Source organism: Dipodomys merriami, unplaced genomic scaffold, assembly GCF_024711535.1.
Source record: "Dipodomys merriami isolate MVZ:Mamm:240054 unplaced genomic scaffold, mDipMer1.0.p SCAF_20, whole genome shotgun sequence".
Classification (NCBI taxonomy): domain Eukaryota; kingdom Metazoa; phylum Chordata; class Mammalia; order Rodentia; family Heteromyidae; genus Dipodomys; species Dipodomys merriami.
Window position 1 is genome coordinate 4,754,883 of NW_027203382.1, and position 18,711 is coordinate 4,773,593.

An 18,711-nucleotide genomic window follows, 5' to 3' on the forward strand; every position below is an offset into this window, starting at 1 on the left:
CACTTATAGTTTTCTAGTGGTTAATTGGACATAAGCATCTCACAGAGTTTCCTGCCCAGGCTGGCTTTGAACCACAATCCTCAGATCTCTGCCTCCTGCATAGCTGACATTATAGGTCTAAGCCACCAACACCCAGCTATGTTTGACATTTTTGATTTAACATTCTTTATTATTTAAAACAAATTTCTGTAATAACTCACGTCATTCAAAATAGATATGGTTTATATCTGATTAATTTTTTTTTTTTTTTGTCGGTCGTGGGGCTTGAACTCTGGGCCTGGGTGCTGTCCCTGAGCTCTTCAGCTCAAGGCAAGCACTCTACTGCTTGAGCTATAGCGCCACTTCCAGTTTTCTAGTGGTTTATTGGAGATAAGAGTCTCACGGACTTTCCTGCCTGGGCTGGCTTTGAACCATGATCCTCAGATCTCAGCCTCCTGAGTAGCTAGGATTACAGGCGTGAGCCACTGGTGCCCAGCTGATTAATTTCTTTAAAGTATCTTGTCCATTAATTTTCAACTTTATTCTATTGAGCTATAATAAATAAGGCTATACAAATTTTCTTCTATTCAAGTTTGTTTAATATTCAAACACATGATACATTTTGTAAAAAGTTCTGTGTGAGGCTGGGAAGAATGTGTATTTTGAGTGTCTTGTGTGAAATACTATGAAGACAGCTGCTTGCTCCATTTTATTTATACTATTTAACTCAAATGTTCTTTGTTGATACATTGTCTGTATTACTTAGCAATTTGTATGAGTGAAGATTAGTATCACCCACTATTATTGTGTTAGGGACTGTCTATGCTTTAGTGTCTACTAGTGTTTGCTTTATAAATAAGGTGAAATAGGGTGCCCCAAATTTATCCATTTATGTGTTTACAATTAAAATATCCTTTTGAATGACTTTTTTTCCTTTATAAATAGAAACTGACCTTTTTGTCTCTCCTTACTAGTTTAGTCAGAAGTGGGCTTTGTTAACTAGAAATGTACTTCTACTTTCAGCCTGCATTTCCTTTGCAAATCCTTGTCTATCTGTTCATTATAAACTTATATTTGGATTTGTGAAAAGTGATGAGGTCATTTTGTTTTAATCCAATCATTAATCTGTAACTGTTAACTGAAAGACTGAGTTCATTAATACTCAAAACTTCATATTTTTGCCATCTTTCTTATTGCCTTTGTAATGTTTGATGCTTTTTTTCTCATTTTCTTTATATATAGTGATAGTCTTACTGTATTTTCATGGCTGTGTTTATTTTCCTTTTCTGTTGTATAGTATTATTTTAAGTATCATCTTCATCTTTACTGGTAATGAATTATTTTAGTATTGTTTATAATGGAAAGTTTTATTTCTTTTTAATATTGAAGAATAGCTTTACTGCACCCTATAATTTAGTTTAGTAGTTGTATTTGTTTAGGGCATCAAAGATTCATCTTGCTTTAAAGTTTTTGTTGAGAGATATATTTTTAATGAATTTGCTCTTATAGGTGATTTAATATTTCTCTCTTGAAATTTTCCAGATTGTTTCTTTTTTTCTTTATGTCTATTTTTTTTTCATGCATTCCTTAGAGAGGTTCATTGCTTATCTTGTCTGTTTGGAGCACTAAGAGTAACTTGGTCTTGTATTACCTTTCTGTTTTGGATAGTTTTTTGGTATTATTTTGTTGAATATATTTTCTATGACTGTAACTTGTACTTTTTCCTTCTATGTTCACAATTTATAGATTTGATTTCCTAATAGTCTTTTAATTTTGGTGTTTTAAGAGGTGTCATTCATGTTTCATTCATTCTTCTTTAGTTTATTTTTTTGTCTTCTTATTTATGTTCTGATGCATCTACCTTGTCTTCATCTACCTTGCATCTACCTGTATAGTATCTTCCATTTGGCTTTGCTCGTAGAGTAGTTTTAAATTTGTTAAATATATTGGACATTTCACTTCCAGAATTTCAATGTTTCTTTCAGAATGTCTACATCCTTATAAAAATTCTTCCTTCATAGTTTTCATTTTCTTTATTTCATTCACTCTTTAGTTTTTTCCCCATTTATTTATTCAGAGGTTTCTATTCATGTCCTCTTTAATTTGGTCATTCTTAGAATTATTTTATAAAATTTTTTTCTGAAATTTTACTCATTTCACTATCATTAATGTTTGGTGCTGTGGAATTACACATATTTTTGGAAGAGTCATGTTGCTTTTATTTTTTACTGTTTCTTAATCGAACTCTGTGCATCTGAGGACAAACCATTTGTTTAGATAGTCAATTCTACTCTTTCAGTTGAAATGTTGTCAATATCCAAGCAAAAGAGTGCAATGCCTGGGGTAAGATCTTATTTCTGTCTACTGATCTTTGGTAGCAGGAAGTAGGGAGGTAGAGCTCAGTGACCAAGCCCTAGCACTTCTCAGGGTACTGGGGCTGATCCTCATCTCTGCTCATATCAAGATCAAGTTAGCTTCAGTATCTTACAGAAGAGTTAGTTGTCCATTTCTGAGCTCCTTTCAATATGAAAAATTTCCTTCCTTAATTGCTTAGAACTGCTGCTGACTTGTGGTCAGCTTTATGGCTTGTGCACTAAGAAGGTCTCACTGCATTAAACCTTTTCTTCCTCAATTTGCGCTTGCCAGAAATAGCAAGCATCTAAGACTAAGGAAGTTCCTTGAATGTGTTGTAAAATGGGGTGTCAACTAGAACACTTATTCAGTACTAGTAAAGAGAAAACTGAAGGGACCCAGAACCTCTTCCTCTGATTTCTGTATTTTCAGACTTATCTAACCATTTCCCTCCCTGAGGGGAAGTTACATAATTCAGAGTCTGGACTTGGAGCTCTGAGTTTTCCATGGGAGCAAGGATACACTGGCAATAGTCCCTGGGGAGGTGTTATATTGCTCTTAAACACTGCCCAGCAATAAACATCCCTGTATTGGAGAATAGGGGGTTGAAGTCATATGATCTGGAGAGTCTGGACTTAGGGCCTTCAGGCAAACACATGCTGAGATAAAATCCTTAGAGATGAGTCTTAGTGCTTTCAGACTTGGCCTAGCAGTCCTAAATCAAGTTATGTAAATCATGTGACTTTAGGAAAACGAGTTCCCTTTTCTGAGTCTCACCTAGCAGACAATACAGGAAGCCAGGTGGCAGGACTTGGAATCTGAATACTATGTCATTCATTGGCTTAGTATTATTTTTTCCATGATCCTCAGGGATAGGGATTTTTCTCTTCACCTGGAAAAAAAACTGGGCTTCCAACAACCACAGATTTTTGCTGCCAGAGATTCCCTCTGTTCAAATTTCTTTTCCAAGCCAATTCAGACACATTTCTTCTCCACAACCAGCAATAGTGATCATCTCTTAACTGGCACTGTGTCTGGGTGTTCTGATTCTCAGAATTAAGATTATCTCTGGTTTTCAAGCCTCAAAGTACATCAAGCCCAGCAGGCCCTTTTCAACATAGTATTTTGCTATCCTGCTCTACAACAGGGAAATGACAAAATGTCTTTCTTCACTTCAGCAAGCCTTTCAGACTGAAGCAGTTACTATCACTCAAATCCCCACATTTTGTTAAGAAAGTATAGGTCTACCCAGTAAATAGAATTGCCAGTTTGTCATGGTAAAATGATTAGCAATAGAGAGGGACTGGGGCCGAAGAATGGAGATATTTTATGACAGTAAAACTATGTGGTAGTATACAGTAATAGCAGATAAATGTCATTCATTTGTCAAAATCCATAGAATTTACAAGACCAAGAAAACAATATTCATGTGAACTATGGAATGCAGATGATAATGGCATGATCATCTAATCTATGTACATTGATTGTAATATGTATATATATTACATCATATGTATGTAAATTGATCATAAGGAAAGCTGTTAATGTGTAGATTTGGGTATCAGAGAAATGTTTATTTTCTGCTTTGGTGGAGGTAAACCTATTACTATTTTAAAACAATCTATTCATATATATATATATGTTATATATATATATATATATGCCATTGCTAATGTCAAGACACAGTCACATACTCACAGTATGAGGATGAATCACCAGCATTATAGTCTCAGTGTATCAATAAACTGAACTAACCAAACAGCAAACAAACACCTGTGATGTGTCATTAAAACACACCAATGGGACTGAAACAGTCCATTTCTTCCAAGCTGAATTTGAGGGCAAAGTCAAGCAAACAAAACATGTATTTGCATTAAGATAGCATCTAGAACCAAATGCACTATTTACATATGCAATATGAGTAATTTCAGAACTGTTGTGAATAGTGACAAATGTGTGTATGGATACATATTTTCTATCTCACTATGATATTACATCGTACCCAAAGATTTTAAGTTGTTTTACTATAGGAAGCCAAAGTCCTTGAGTCTCCCAGAGTCATTATCACCTTTCAGAATTGTTTTCTTCAACAGAAATTTGCCTCTCTACCTATCAACATCAGATATAACAACTTTTAAGTTCAAGTTTTCTCTTCTGGACATTTAATTTTGTCTTATGCCCTTCTGTCTAGTTCTTAGAGTTTATTTAGATTAGCAGCTGAGTTTGAATTTTTCCTATTTGGATGAAGTGTTATTTACAGCTCCAAAGATGAATTAAAACTTTTTTTTCCGTGGGGCTTTCTGGTTTAGGAAGACTATTTCAAGTTGTGGGGCTGCAAAATTGTAAGATCAAACTGAAACTCATGTTCTTCCTTCCTACTTCCTGTTTTAACTATACTGACCTGCCCTAAGAACCGCTGTTCATTTATTCCTGTCTGAGGCTGTACAAGATTCCTTTCCCTTCACTAATTTACCCTTCTGCCCTTGTTACCCTTTAGCCTTTAGAAAGCTTAAAATCTTTGTACCCTCCACCAGGAAGTTCCCTTTCCCTGGTAGCAAAAGTGTAAACACCCTGCCTATCTAATTCTACCCAAGATACCATGATCCAGATACTTATTTAGATACCAAGTGTATATTTTCAATTGCACATCTAGTTCTTGGTACCATATTGAAAATTATCTAGATTAAAAGCTGTTCCTTTTTAAACAATTCAGGTTTCTGTCTGCTTAGATGGTGTTTCTCATCCCTATGTTTCTGTGTCCTCTTAGTTTACCTGACATACCTCAAGAAATTCTGGGAGAATTTAATTGCATTCTCCTGGTAAGAGTTAAGCTTTATCTGAAGTCCAAAATAGGTTTGTATACTGTTCAAAGTTCAACATTTACTATAGAGTATTTAGCATCCAAACCATGACGCACTTCATCTTTCAGTTCCCCTTAAGAAAAAGTTACTTTAATCTTGCTGTTTCAGCTAGTTGAGGAGTCAGTGTAATAGAAATGCATTAATGCAAGCACTATTTGTCTAGACATCAATAAACTCAAAGACTCCCAGTGGGCCACTTGTAGTGTCAATAAAAGCTCATAATTATTGCTCCTTGGGGCATTTTGTATCCAACCCTTTTGTTCACTCTTCTGTAAAGACAAAGCCTTTGAAAACTGGGATATTTGAAACTTTTTTGAACCACAAGTGAGCTGTGGCAATTATTATTAGATATCCCCCTTTTTCAGGTGTTTTCAGTGCATGGGATCCAACAGAGAGGCTCCCACAGCTAAGCAAGCACTGTACAGCTGAGCCACACCTCCGGCCCCCGGAACTTTGTGATTGTAAACAAAGATGTTGGCTGTTGCTATTTTAAGCTGTCTATCCAGGTAAGTGGGGATGTACAGCTCTTGTACTGAAGAATGGTCATGGGCCTCACATTTTTAAGCACTGAAAGGTTTTAACCCCGAAAAGCAAGAGTCGATAGCTACCAGAACTACTGTTCAACTTGAGTAGAGAAGAATTCAAGGCCAGAGAGAATCAGAAGTCTCTGTGATCTTGGGACCAGTGCATAGCAACACGAGAAATCTAACTTCCAGACATTGCCTTCTAAGCCGTTTCTGAGTCCTAGCTCCACAGCAAAATCCAGAAGTGAGATGTGGTACCACTGCCCTTAACAAGCATTTCTCCCAGTGAGATACGAAAGCAAAGACTAATGAAAACGAATTCAACCCCAAAACTGAAATACAGAATTCAAAAAGGGTGAATAGCACACGATACAAGGAAAGAAAATGGTAAAGCAAGAAGAGAAGGGGAAACATCTAATGTTCAGATAGTTATCGATGAGACTTTTTGCCCTTCCTCCCCCCGCCCCCCTTCCTTTTCTGCTTGTTGGAGAATGTGAATGTGTCTGCAAGCAGCTGTTCTTCCCGGTAATCCTGTCTTCTGCAGTGAAGGGTAAAAGACATGAGGATTTTTTTTTAAACTTCTTCGTGAGGAGTTTCAAAGCACAATAAACGCATCACATCATTATGCTATAAAGTTCCGGATGACACCTCTGACTTTATGTCTTGCAGATTCGTAAGCCGAGTTCCTCATGTTATCCACCACCCGGTCAGCGCGACAGATCCGCTAATTGGCTCCTCTACGTGTTTGTACTTACCAGGTTGATTTGTACACGGAATGACCAGCATTCTCCCCCTTCCTCCTTCCAGATCCCTTCCACCTACCTCAGAGGGCGTGCTGTTGCCTGTACGCCTTTGAACGTTTAGCAAAGAAGCTGGGGAAAACACCAACAAAAAAACAAAACAAACACACAAACCAAAAGCCAAGCAACTCCTCTCGCTACCAACCCTGAACTCCCAGCTTTATCCAAAGCATTCTTCCCATGGGACGCGACTCTCATCATTTTTCCAGCAGAGATACGCTGTCCACAAGAGCATCTAGGGTTTCTGTGTCCAGAAATCTGACGCTTTAATGTCCTAGAAGATCGTGTGTGTGTGTGTGTGTGTGTGTGTGTGTGTGTGTGTGTGTGTGTGTGTGTGTGTGATAGCACGCGCGTGTGAGTGTGAGCTTCCTCTCTCCATACGGTGCAGACTGAGCCTGCTAGGTTACTATCCAAGCTGCCGGCAGCATCGCAAGGCAACAGCAGCCTCCGCCCCCTCCGCTTGGCGATTGGCTGGTTTTGCTCATCATTTCCCTGCTAGCTAGAGGGAAGGGCCAGTGACGCCCCCGAACCCAGCTGCAGAAGCGGCCGCCACCTCCGAAGCACAAGGTGTCACATTTGAAAAGAAACCTGAGCCCCTGGGAGGCGGCGCAGAGAGACCGGGGCTGCGCTGGCTGGCGCGAACGGAGCGGCTGGCCGCTGGGCACCGGTGGAAGACCAGTGAGGAGCTCCGGCCCTAGAGGACCCTAGCGACCTGATCTTGGGATCCCCGTTCCGCGCTCTCTTCGCCTATTTTTTTCCCCCTAGATCACACCCCCCCTCCCCCAGCCGCCTCCCTCGCCTATTTCCCAAAAACGGAGCTTTGAAATCCAGCCAAGGTGCGGGAAACGGGACAACCAGGACTTTCCCGGGCAGCCAAGATGCGCTCCATTAGGAAGAGGTGGACGATCTGCACTATAAGTCTGCTCCTGATCTTTTATAAGACAAAAGAAATAGCAAGAACTGAGGAGCGCCAGGAGACGCAACTCGTCGGGTAAATGCAAAGCTTCCTTTCAGGATATAACAAAAAGTCACGCCATACATGAAGTGTGCGCACAGACGGGTTACAGTGATGGTGTTGGGATAGTGGGTGTGTTGGTGTGAGCTCGTGTGTGGCTGGTGGTATCGTGCATTAAATCACAAAGGCTGTTGTTGTGGTATGCATGCTTTCCTTGTGCTGTTGCTGGTAGGAGTTCAACTTGCCCGGTGCGGTGGAGTCAGTTGTTATTGGCGCTGGGTGCTTTTCTTACCCAAGCAGAAGTAAATGCAGAACTGCCAACAAAGAACTCGTGTGCTCCTGTGCTTTCAGTCCTTGGGCAGAACTCAAGCGAGATGTCTTTCTTCTCCAAAAGGCTGCCTGCCCCTCTTTTTCTGCTCTATCTAGAGAGATAGAGAGGAAAACAAGGACACGGGTCGCCTGTGATTTTCTGCTCTTTGTTGGGGTCCGGTGGTAAAGATGTAGATTTTTTTTTTTAATTTTGAGTTTGAAATTACAGTACCATCCAAGATACTCCCTTATTTGCTCTTTCACTGCTGAAACTCGCAGGGTGTCATGGTTACAGTTTTAGAAGGAAACTGGTTGCTGGTATTTTCACAGGCTGGATTCTATTTCTTGAGTTCGCCTAGATGAATTCAGAATCTCCTTGCCCCGTTGTTAAGTTCTCTAAATATCACACTTCCTTCCTCCCGCCCCCTTCCCCTGCTCCCCGAGCCTTTGAAGTTTACCCAGGGAGTGGGTGGTGCAACTTTGTGCTACTGAATGGCTCCGTAGCGTTTCTCTGAGGATGCCAAACCCAGCTGTCAACTCAGTTCAAAGTCCTGTTGCCGTGATCTTCCCTTTCCCAGGCACCCACGGTCAGGAACTCTGCCGCTCTTATTTTTATTTTTCCCTGCCATTGCTAAATCGAAGAAGAATGAGGCTGTCTTTTTGTGCGTGTTTGTACGCGAGTGTCACGGGACCGTTAACACACCGTTAACACTCGGCTCAACTTCTTGCATGCCATTTAGTATTCCTGCTCCTCCCATTTAAGTGAGCAAAACGCAGGTCTATCCTCACAGAAGGAATCGCTTTTCTGTGAAGCATCAGGATAGCAGCAGTACAGTATAAAGGGGGCGCGCGAGTGAGGACAGGATTTTGTTTCCCCTTTCTTTCTTCTATTTTTATTCATCGCTAGACCTATTCAAGGTCTATACTGACGTAAGGAAACAATAAATAAAAACACCCTTCAGGGTCCTCTACCCAGAAGTGGATGGTGTGGAAATCTTGTCATGCCAATTGTAAGAAAGGAAGTGTTGGTTGGGGGCGTGGGCATATACCCACGCCAGCCCTGTGGTTGTCAGGCAGACAAAGGCATCTTTGGGAAGGTGGTGGACCCGCGCTCGTGGGAGCTCGTGGGAGCTCTGGTGAGAGGGGCGGAGGCTGGAGCGTGAGGCTAGAGGCCCTTTGTTCCTTCTTTTCTGGGCCAGTGGACTCCAAGGATGAGCCTGAACAAAGAGGTTCCATCGACAGGACTTGGAGGGTTTGGACCATTCACTCGGGACCCTGGGGAAGAAGAGTGGGCAGGGCGCGGAAGGGGGCGGGGGGCTCCCCCCAGACTACCCTACCACTCCGAGTCCCCTCCCCCCCCAAACTGCGAGCACTCACGGGGAGCGCACTAGGAGTCCCTCCAGGGGAATGACCAGATTCGGGACACCCACATTTCACCGGAGACATTTCTTCCTCGGCCTTTCGAAACCTTGGGCGTAGGAGGAGCCTGCTGGCGGGTAGGGCTCGCAGGGCTGGGTCTTCAGCCCGCTGCCTTTTCTAGCTGAGTTGTGGTCCCTTCCCAAATCTTTAGTGAAGGCTTGGGGCGGGCGCTTGAATGAACCAAACAGGAAGCGCCATGCGCAGTGGGTCCAGCCCTTCATCCCGGGGAGCCAGCAGCGAGTCTGAAGAATGGGTGAGAAAACAGGCGAACTGCCTTTTTGGAAGGAATCAAAGTCATTTGGCTGAAAATAAGCCAAAAAGAAAAAAAAATCACTTTCGTTGCTGAGCTAGCAACCCAGCTCCTCCTCCTTAATTAAAGCCCGTAATTGCAGCCCTTCAGAAAGCAAGGCAGCAAGCCGGCAACCCTTCTCCCACAGATGCCTGGAAGCATCCTAGAACCTGTACTGCCCTCGGGCTATTTATCGGCGTGTGGAATTAGCCTCCCCAGGAGTAAATCTGTAGATGCTGAGAAAGAGAAGGACTTTCAGATTGCTGATGTCCACCCCTCGCCCTCCCCCACCCCCGACCCCGGCATGAAAAATTCAGTGGAAAGGCTAGTGATGGAAAACTCGTGGTTTCTTTCCAACTCTCAGGAGTTCACTCGTAAAACTGTTTTACTATCTCATTGACTCTCCTCTTCAGCAGGCTTGGTGGACAGAGCAGTTTGGGGATGAGATGACTACCTTATCGGTGAAGGTTCTGGTCTGGAGCCCTGGTCAATGCTGCATGTAAAAGTGAAGCAAAGGAGGCAGGCTCTGGCCTTTGGGGGGCACTGCGCGCCTTGTGAGTGGTCAGGAGTTCCTATCTTCTACAATCCTTTCATCTTACAGCATCACCCCTCACAAGTTTTGATTCACATTTCCTGTTATTTTGTTTCTTGGTCCCCCCGCCCCTTTCTTCTCTCAAAAAGCAAGCCGTTTCTTTATGTCTTTGACCCCTGTCCTCTTTTCCTGGGAGGTCCCATCTACAATCAATGTAGCATTACTCTTCTTATTTGACATGTTCAATAGTGGTTCTGGACAGAAAGAAAGAGATTACCAGCAAAACTTTTCCACCTAACACCCACTTTTCATATTTCTACAGAAATACTAGCAGGGTTTTTTTCTGTTTGTTGTTGTTGTTGTTGTTTTATTTTTTGCTTTTATTTTTAGGAAAATTCCGCAATAGTTCAAGTAATAATTATTAAACACCTACAACGAATATTTTTGTTCCATAAAACTTACGTAGGGCCGGGCGCCAATGGCTTACACCTGTAATTCTAGCTACTCAGGACGCTGAGATTTGAGGATCGTGGTTCAAAGCCAGCCCGGGCAGAAAAGTCCGTGAGATTCTTATCTCCAATAAAACTCCAGAAAACCGGAAGGGGCGCTGTGGCTCAAGTGATAGAACCCTCACTGAGGGACACGGGCCAGGCCCAGAGTTCCAGCCCCATGACCGATAAAGTTTAACTCAGTGTGCTTTGAATGGTCTCTCCTTGATTTTTTCTATTATTTTTCTAAATGGGGATTCTAGTCTGTGATTTATTTGGGTCTATGTGCTATTTAGAATTATAATTAAAACGAGTTTTAAGATCTTCACATGTAAGATATATCTGCATGCTCATTTACTGAGATAAAGACAAAACTGTACAAACTTCAGTTTCTACAAATAGTTGTGTTGGTTGTTACCTTACAACCCTATTTTTCTAGTTAATCACAAATGAGACTTTAGCTTACCTTTATTATTATCTAGAAGCCTCTTTAAAAAAATCCTATACACATAGTTAATTTCACTAAGTAATCAATAGCATTAGTTTGGAAATTAATAAAACTGACTGCAGATAAGTGAAAATCACTCATACTTAGCATATTGCAAATGTCAAACAAGTTCAATTTGCTCTAGAGTAGACAACATTTTTATAAAGCAGGAATCAAGGATTTGGACTTTACCTCAAATATTTTGTTTGCAATTGTACTAGAATCCACAATCTCATCTCTACTTTTAGTTGTTTTACACATGGGGAATAGAAACATAAAATTGGTTTCTGTTTATGCTCAGGCTTAGTGTGAAGCAATTTTTTTAAATGACTTTTATAGAGTTTTAAATTGTGAAGGAAGTTTAACTTAGTGCAAAGGGAACATATTCATTCTAAGTCAGGTCATGTAGACTCTCCATGGGGATCAATGGACTTTAGGGACCTAATTTCCAGCAGTGAATTTAATCACATTTGCAGTGTACTGCAGCCCTGACAGAATAAGTTGAGGTGAAACCTGGACTTATATCAAAGAGAAAAAAGCTTTTAATAAATAGTAGGTAACAAAAACCAATTTTCTGCCACTGGTATCCAAAAAAATAGTCTTTGTAGATGTTTCTGTTTTACATATAAGCAGGAATACTTTGTACTCTATTGCTCTCATGTTGAGTGATTTCTTTGATGTGTTTTGTTCTTCCCCTTTAAGAATGCATGTTGAGTATTTTTATAGATAGTCCTATGCAAAAAAAAAATCTTTTTTTTTTTTTTCAGTGCAGCTGTTCAAAAGTCAGGGCAGATTTGAAATGAGAAACAATCAGGGGGTGGAAACATCCTTCATGCCTTGCATTCACAGGAAGGAAGTCTTTTCTAAGACAAGAGTGCTACTAAGATCACATGTGAAAAATCCTTTGGTGTTTGTTTAAGTTTATAAAAAAAAAATCCCTAGAGCCTCAGACTGCACTTAGTTTGGCCTTCTCACACATAAATCCCATTGATTATAAAGGGAAATGTGATTATTTGTGGACAGGATTTCATTCAAAGTTCTTTCCAGTGATTAAAAACCTGATCTCTGACCCATAGTCTGTTCAATGAAAATAATTCAAACCTCAATAGTAACAGGATAGTTACTACAGTAACATGAGGGTTAAAATAGTAACACTAGTTACTATATGTTACCATAGTAACATCATATTCATGATCAGATGCCAACTTTTTAAGTTCTTTTTTTTTAATGGAAGACATTTTGAAAAGTTTACACATATATTACAGTGAACATTGGGCAGGTAACAATGTTTGTCCATGTCATTTCAGCAATCATTTATAACCTTAGAAGTGTAAGTCCATGTTTCTGTTTTCATTTATGAAAAATTATGGGAAGCAGAAATTTTTATTATAATCACAGCAGTTTGTGAGAAACAAGATAATGGTATTATCAGGATAGTTATTGATGGTATGAGACTGGAAAGTCCCATCCCTCCCTCCCCAAAGTACTGATGTTATATGCTTTTAAGAGAATGGGTATATATACTCAAAAATAGTATGGGTTAACTTCTGTTTATATTTACATTTTCATTCAAATGCAATGATTATTATTAAATGTGTAACATGAAATTTGACTTCTGGGACACTGAGAATAAAATACAACCTCATGTTTCCTCACACTCTAAATGACCTCTGTGAGTGACTATTGTTAGCCATCCAGAGACATAGATTTTCATCAGTAGGCTTGTTTAAAATACTAATTTTTTATAGGGCTCTAAATTTCACAGGGAGTGACTTGATATGATGCTTTGAGCTGGTTCATGTTTAAAAAAGAATGTGAACCAAAATACCACAGTATAAGCCTTCAATTACAGACTTTATCCAACAGCTGTTACACAAGAAATGTTCCATTGATAGTCAGAGAGGATTGCCCACATAATAAACATACATTTAGACTTCATGACTGAACAAATACTCATGTTACTTTTAGCCACATCTTGGAGAGTCTGAAAATTAAAAGTTGACATGAAAGAAATAAGTGCACATATTGAGGTAGCTATGAGTTTTGTGCATTTGCCATTAGTAGTAATTATTTCATTCTTGGAATCTGGGTTTCCACCAATAAAGTAAAAAGAGAGGAGTCTATTGGATAATAAATCATTTAGCTATAAATACCCTAATTACATAAATTATATCATAGGGGTTTCTTTTCTTCATCAACATATAGCATCAAATACTACCAGTTTACTTGATACATGGTCCTGACAACACTGATTTTAAAGGTGTACTCCATTTCTTGATAAAGTAGAAAATTCTAAGAATAATTGTCACCAAATGAATTTTTCTTTTCCCTGATCCAATCTCTCTCCCCTGAAATATCTCATTTTTTAGTTGTTCTAAGGCCAGTTTTTAAAATTAACACTAATACTACTTTTTATACAAAGAACCACTTAATCCTTAAAGTCATTTCATATTGGATACTGTTGTTATGATTGTCAAGGTTAAAATAAGGCCATTATGACCTAGAAACTAGCAAGAACTAGCAAGCTTCAGAATCATGCCCTGATCTCCTGATATTCTGAAGTATCCATAATTCAAACAAAATTTCTTCCTATTATGCTTATGTGCCTTTTATGAAAGGAGATACTTTCTCTTTCTATCATCCAAGCAGAATTAGTTGTGGGGGTGTGGTTACAAGTAGAAAGCAGGACTTTGATAAGAATTTTTTTTCTTTAAGTATCATGAACTCTTTTCTTTATATAGAAATAACTTCCATTTTAAAAAGGATGTTGGGTGTTGGGAAGGTGGCTCAGTGGTTCAGCGCTTGCCTTGCATGCATGAGGCCTTGGGTTTGATTCCTCAGCACCACATAAGCAAAAAGAAAAAAAGCCAGAAGCAGCGCTGTAGCTCAGGTGGTAGAGTGCTAGCCTTGAGCTGAAGAGCTGAGGGACAGCGCCCACGCCGAGTTCAGGCCCTACGACCGGACCCCCCCCCCCAAAAAAAAGGATGTTGTGATGCAGTCTTATTTATTTATTTCTTTTTGAGAGACATATACAGTGTTTGGTCTAAAGGTCTCAAGCTTGCTAAACAGGCATTCCACTGGCTTCTATCATGCACTCAGCCCTCTCTCTCTCTCTCTCTCTCTCTCTCTCTCTCTCTCTCTCTCTCTCTCTCTCTCTTTCTCTCTCTCTCTCTCTCTCTCTCTCTCTCTCGCTCTCTCTCTCTCTCTCTCTCTCTCGCTCTCTTTTGTCAGTTGTGGGGGCTGAACTCTGGGCCTGGGCGCTGTCCCTCAGCTCTTCAGCTCAAGGCTAGCGCTCAACCACCTGAACAATATAGCACCACTTCCGGCTTTTTCTGCTTATGTGGTGCTGAGGACTCAACTGAACTGAGGGCCTCATGCATGCAAGGCAAGTGCTCTACCACTGAGCCACCTTCCCAGCCCCCCCTCTTTTTAAAAAAAATTTGATTTTCAAGGTGATATACAGAGGAGTTACAGTTATATATGTAAGGTAGTGAGTACATTTGTTGTTTTTCTCCCACTTTCCCTTCCTCCAAGCTTACCCCAATTGTACAGTTCAATTCTAATATATTGTTTAGTGAGTATCGATATTGCACTAGTTATTTTTCAGCGGAGGTCCCATAGTTTTGCTTCACAGTGCAACTCTCCTACCTATATCTTTTTCCTATCTGGAATCAAATGCAATTACACTCAGATTCTGACTGAGAAGGGATCTTGCTAACTTTTTTTTTTGAGGGATGGCTTTGAACTGTGATTCTCCTGATCTCTACCTTCTGAGCACCTGGGATTATATGCAAGACCCTTGACCTAATTTAATTATGAGAACAACTTTTATGGTGCTTAGATTTTTCCTTCTAACAGAGGAAAAATATAGTGTTTGATTTTTTCAACAGTAATGTTGTGCTAGTTAGACAAAATGCTTCTTGCTTTCACAAAGCTGGTAATTTTGTTTTCTTTCAGAGATGGTGAATTGAGTTTAAGCCGATCACTTGTCAATAGCTCTGATAAAATTACTCGAAAAGCTGGGACATCAATCTTCCAGCACTCTACAGAAGGTTGGAAAATCAATTCCTCTTTGGTCTTGGAGATAAGGTGAGTTTCTTTACTAAGACACAAAAATTTCAAATCATGTTCTCAAATATGTTAATTAGCTCTATCCAACTTATATTAATCACTGGATGTATGAGTTCTTTAATAAAATGTGAACTAGTTTTACTTAGTCTCTCTAAAGAAAATAAAATCATAAAAATGAAGTCATATCAAGAAACAAAGATGAATATGAGTATTTTGAATATAATGTTTTATACTAGTAGAATAAAATATTGAACTGATTACTAATATTTGAGATACTTTTATTTGCTCAGCATGAGCATAGATTTTGAGAATTGCTTTTTTCCTATTGAGTCTTCATTCTGACCTTAGGTTTTCTCAAGTAGATGAAACAGATCATCAACTTCTATTTTGTTGACATTATAAGTAGAGTTGATCTATCCATAGATGGTGTTTCTGTGAGCTCATGTAAAAAATGGACAAAACTCAGATAATACAATTTCTGTACTTCTGCCTTATTTCCCAGACTAGATAGCATTAGCTGAAATGAACTCTTAAAACAAAACTCAATACCTATGTATATCAAGGAAAATAATTTTCTCTGTTATAATCCTATTAATAAGGAAAACTAGTGCTACACCCTCCTAATTATGGAAACAGGGAACATATTATCTTCCTCTGTAGTTTTGTTGTATTATTGCTGGTAAATATGTCTAAATTAAGGCCTTTTAGACTTAAATATGTAAATCAGAGCTCTAAAGCTTCAGAAAAATGGAATCGTACACAATAAAATTATTGTAGTTTTTAGCATTAGAAAAATGCTAATTAGGGGCTGGGAAGGTGGCTCAGTGGTAGAGCACTTGCCTTGCATGCATGAGGCCCTGGGTTAAGCAAAAAGAAAAAAGCCCGAAGTGGCGCAGTGGCTCAAGTGGTAGAGCATTAGCCTTGAGATGAAGAGCTGAGGGACAGTGCCCAGGCCCAGAGTTTAGGCCCCACGACCAGACCCCCCCCCCCCCAAAAGCTAATTATTCAATGTTTAAACACTAGCACCAAGTCTTTTTTTTTTTAATTGTGAAAATACTGTACAGAGGAGTTACAATTACATTGGCAAGATAATGAGTACATTTCTTATCAAGCATTGTAGCCTCCTCCTTTGTTTCCCCTTCCCATCCCTTCCCATCCTGCCTGCGCCCCCCACCCAATCCTCCTCCCCCACACACACCCCCTTCCCACCCACCCCGCAAGAAAGTTGTAAAGTTCGTTTTCGACATAACGACTTGTACATCTCATTGTTGCAATGGGTCCACTTGTATCCCTATTTAAACGATTTGTTTTTCCCCTTCCCCTCCACAAATTATACCGACGTCAAATACAGTGAAAGCAGGGGTTATACTGTGGGGGAGGGACATACAAAGCAACAAAGAAATAATCTTATAAATGTGTTAGAAACGATCACATGAAAGAAAAAAAAAACATTTGAATACATATCTTAGGGTTCATTTCCCTAACATCACCTTATCTGACCTTTTCTGCTTGATTCAGACATATACTAAATATAAGCACCAAGTCTTTATAAGAGTATCTCATTAGGTAAAAGATAAGAGGCTGAACCATTTGCTTGAGTTATGAACTCACTTTTCTTTCCCCTCCCTCATATAGATCATTAAAACCAGGTTTCACTGTGCATACTATGAAAGCACTCTACCACTTGAATCATACCCCTCTCCTTTTTATTTGTATGCTATTTTGGAGCCAGGGTCTTACCCTGCTAATTTGGCATGAGCTGGCCATGAACTTTTGATCCTTTTGCCTGGTATACAGTTGTGTGCTACCATGCAAGATTCTATTCACTTCTTAGCTCATACCTACACATAACATAGATTATAAACAAATAAAAAGAAGAGTTTGCAAATGTTTTTTCTTTCTTGCGATTGTTTCTAACATATTTATAAGATGATTTCTTTGTTGCTTTGTATGTCCCTCCCCCACGGTATAACCCCTGCTTTCACTGTATTTGATGTTGGTATAATTTGTGGAGGGGAAGGGAAAAAAACAAATCGTTTAAATAGGGATACAGGTGTACCCATTGCAACAATAAGATGCACAAGTCGTTATGTCGGGAAAAAGAACTTTGCAACTTTGGCAGGGGGTGGAAGGGTGGGGGTGGGGTGTGGGGGGTGGGAGATTGGAAGGTATGGGAAGAGGAAACAAAGGAGGAGGCAACAATGCTTGATAAGAAATGTACTCACTATCTTGCCCATGTAATTGTAACCCCTCTGTACGGTATTTTCACAATTGCAACATTTGAATTAGGACCTGGCAAAACAGTTCACAGAGTACATTTCAACAAGGCAATCACAGCCTTGCAATTTACTGGAAATTGGGGCTGGGAAGGTGGCTCAGTGGTAGAGCACTTACCTTGCATGCATGAGGCCCTGGGTTCGATTCCTCAGCACCACATAAACAAAAAGAAAAAAAGCCGGAAGTGGCGCTGTGGCTCAAGTGGTAGAGTGCTAGCCTTGAGCTGAAGAGCTGATGGACAGCGCCCAAGCCCAGAGTTCAGGCCCCATGACTGGACCCCCCCACCAAAAAAAAAATTTATATATATGAACTCAGCTATCATCAGAACAGCATAGTCACATGAATAGTTATAAAAATATTTTTAATTTAGTGTCACACCAAAGTTCCTTAACATATAAGACTTGTGGGTTAAGGTGCTTTCACTGTATTTGATGTCGGTATAATTTGTGGAGGGGAAGGGAAAAACAAATCGTTTAAATAGGGATACAGGTGAACCCATTGCAACAATAAGAAGTACAAGTCCTTATGTCGAAAAACGAACTTTACAACTTTGGATGGGAGGGTGGGCGGGGAGGATTGGGTGGGGGATGGGGGCAGGATGGGAAGGGATAAGAAGGGGGAGCAAAGGAGGAGGCTACAATGCTTGATAAGAAATGTACTCATTATCTTGCCCATGTAATTGTAACCCCTCTGTACAGTATTTTCACAATAAAAAGATAAAAATTTTAAAAAAAGACTTGTGGGTTAACTATATAGGCTTTCTTAAAAAAAAGAACTTCATATTACAATCACAGATTTTCTTTGGAGAAAGATCTCTACACAATTCTGAAACCATCTTCTACTTACTTTAGTAAATAGGTGACCTCTAGAATTAATCTTAAGGCATGAAGCTTATCTAGCTTACAGAATGGCAGATACAAGATTGAAAGTCCTGCCTGATTGTTGGGCAGAGTCTTATTAGAGAACAAGTCACTGGCTTGGAAGGATGTATTTTAACAATAAAAAAGAAAACAATTAAAGTGCATCTTTATGTAGTACATGACATTTTTAAATCTGAGATTACAAAATACATCACTCATCCAATTTTACCAAGTTCTGGAGCAAATACCAGATGATAGCCCAAGAAGTAAATGATACTAAAATATTTTTCTTCAAGTATGAGTTTTTCTTTCAGTGTGATATTTGATATTATAATATCTTACTGTAATAGCTAGTACCCTACAAACAGACATCATAAACAATCTACCGGTTCCATCCTTTCAGAACAAATTGATTTGCTGGAATTATCTTTTAAGACAACCTATTTGTAGACATGAAAAAAAAAAAACACTTGGTATTTCTTGAGGCATTTTTGTTCTATGCAATTAT

The 18,711-nt window shown here is 39.6% G+C and overlaps 1 protein-coding gene across 1 annotated transcript in view; it reads left to right on the forward strand.

Annotated features, from left to right (window-relative positions):
* Positions 1 to 7,070: 7,070 nt before the first annotated feature.
* The window catches only part of St8sia4 (ST8 alpha-N-acetyl-neuraminide alpha-2,8-sialyltransferase 4), a 93,063-nt gene continuing 81,422 nt past the window's right edge, over positions 7,071 to 18,711 (forward strand). The window contains exons 1-2 of the mRNA XM_070031016.1: positions 7,071 to 7,507; positions 14,953 to 15,084. Of these exons, the coding sequence (XP_069887117.1) occupies positions 7,395 to 7,507; positions 14,953 to 15,084 (245 nt within the window). The 5' untranslated portion in view covers positions 7,071 to 7,394. The remainder of the gene's footprint in view (positions 7,508 to 14,952; positions 15,085 to 18,711) is intronic.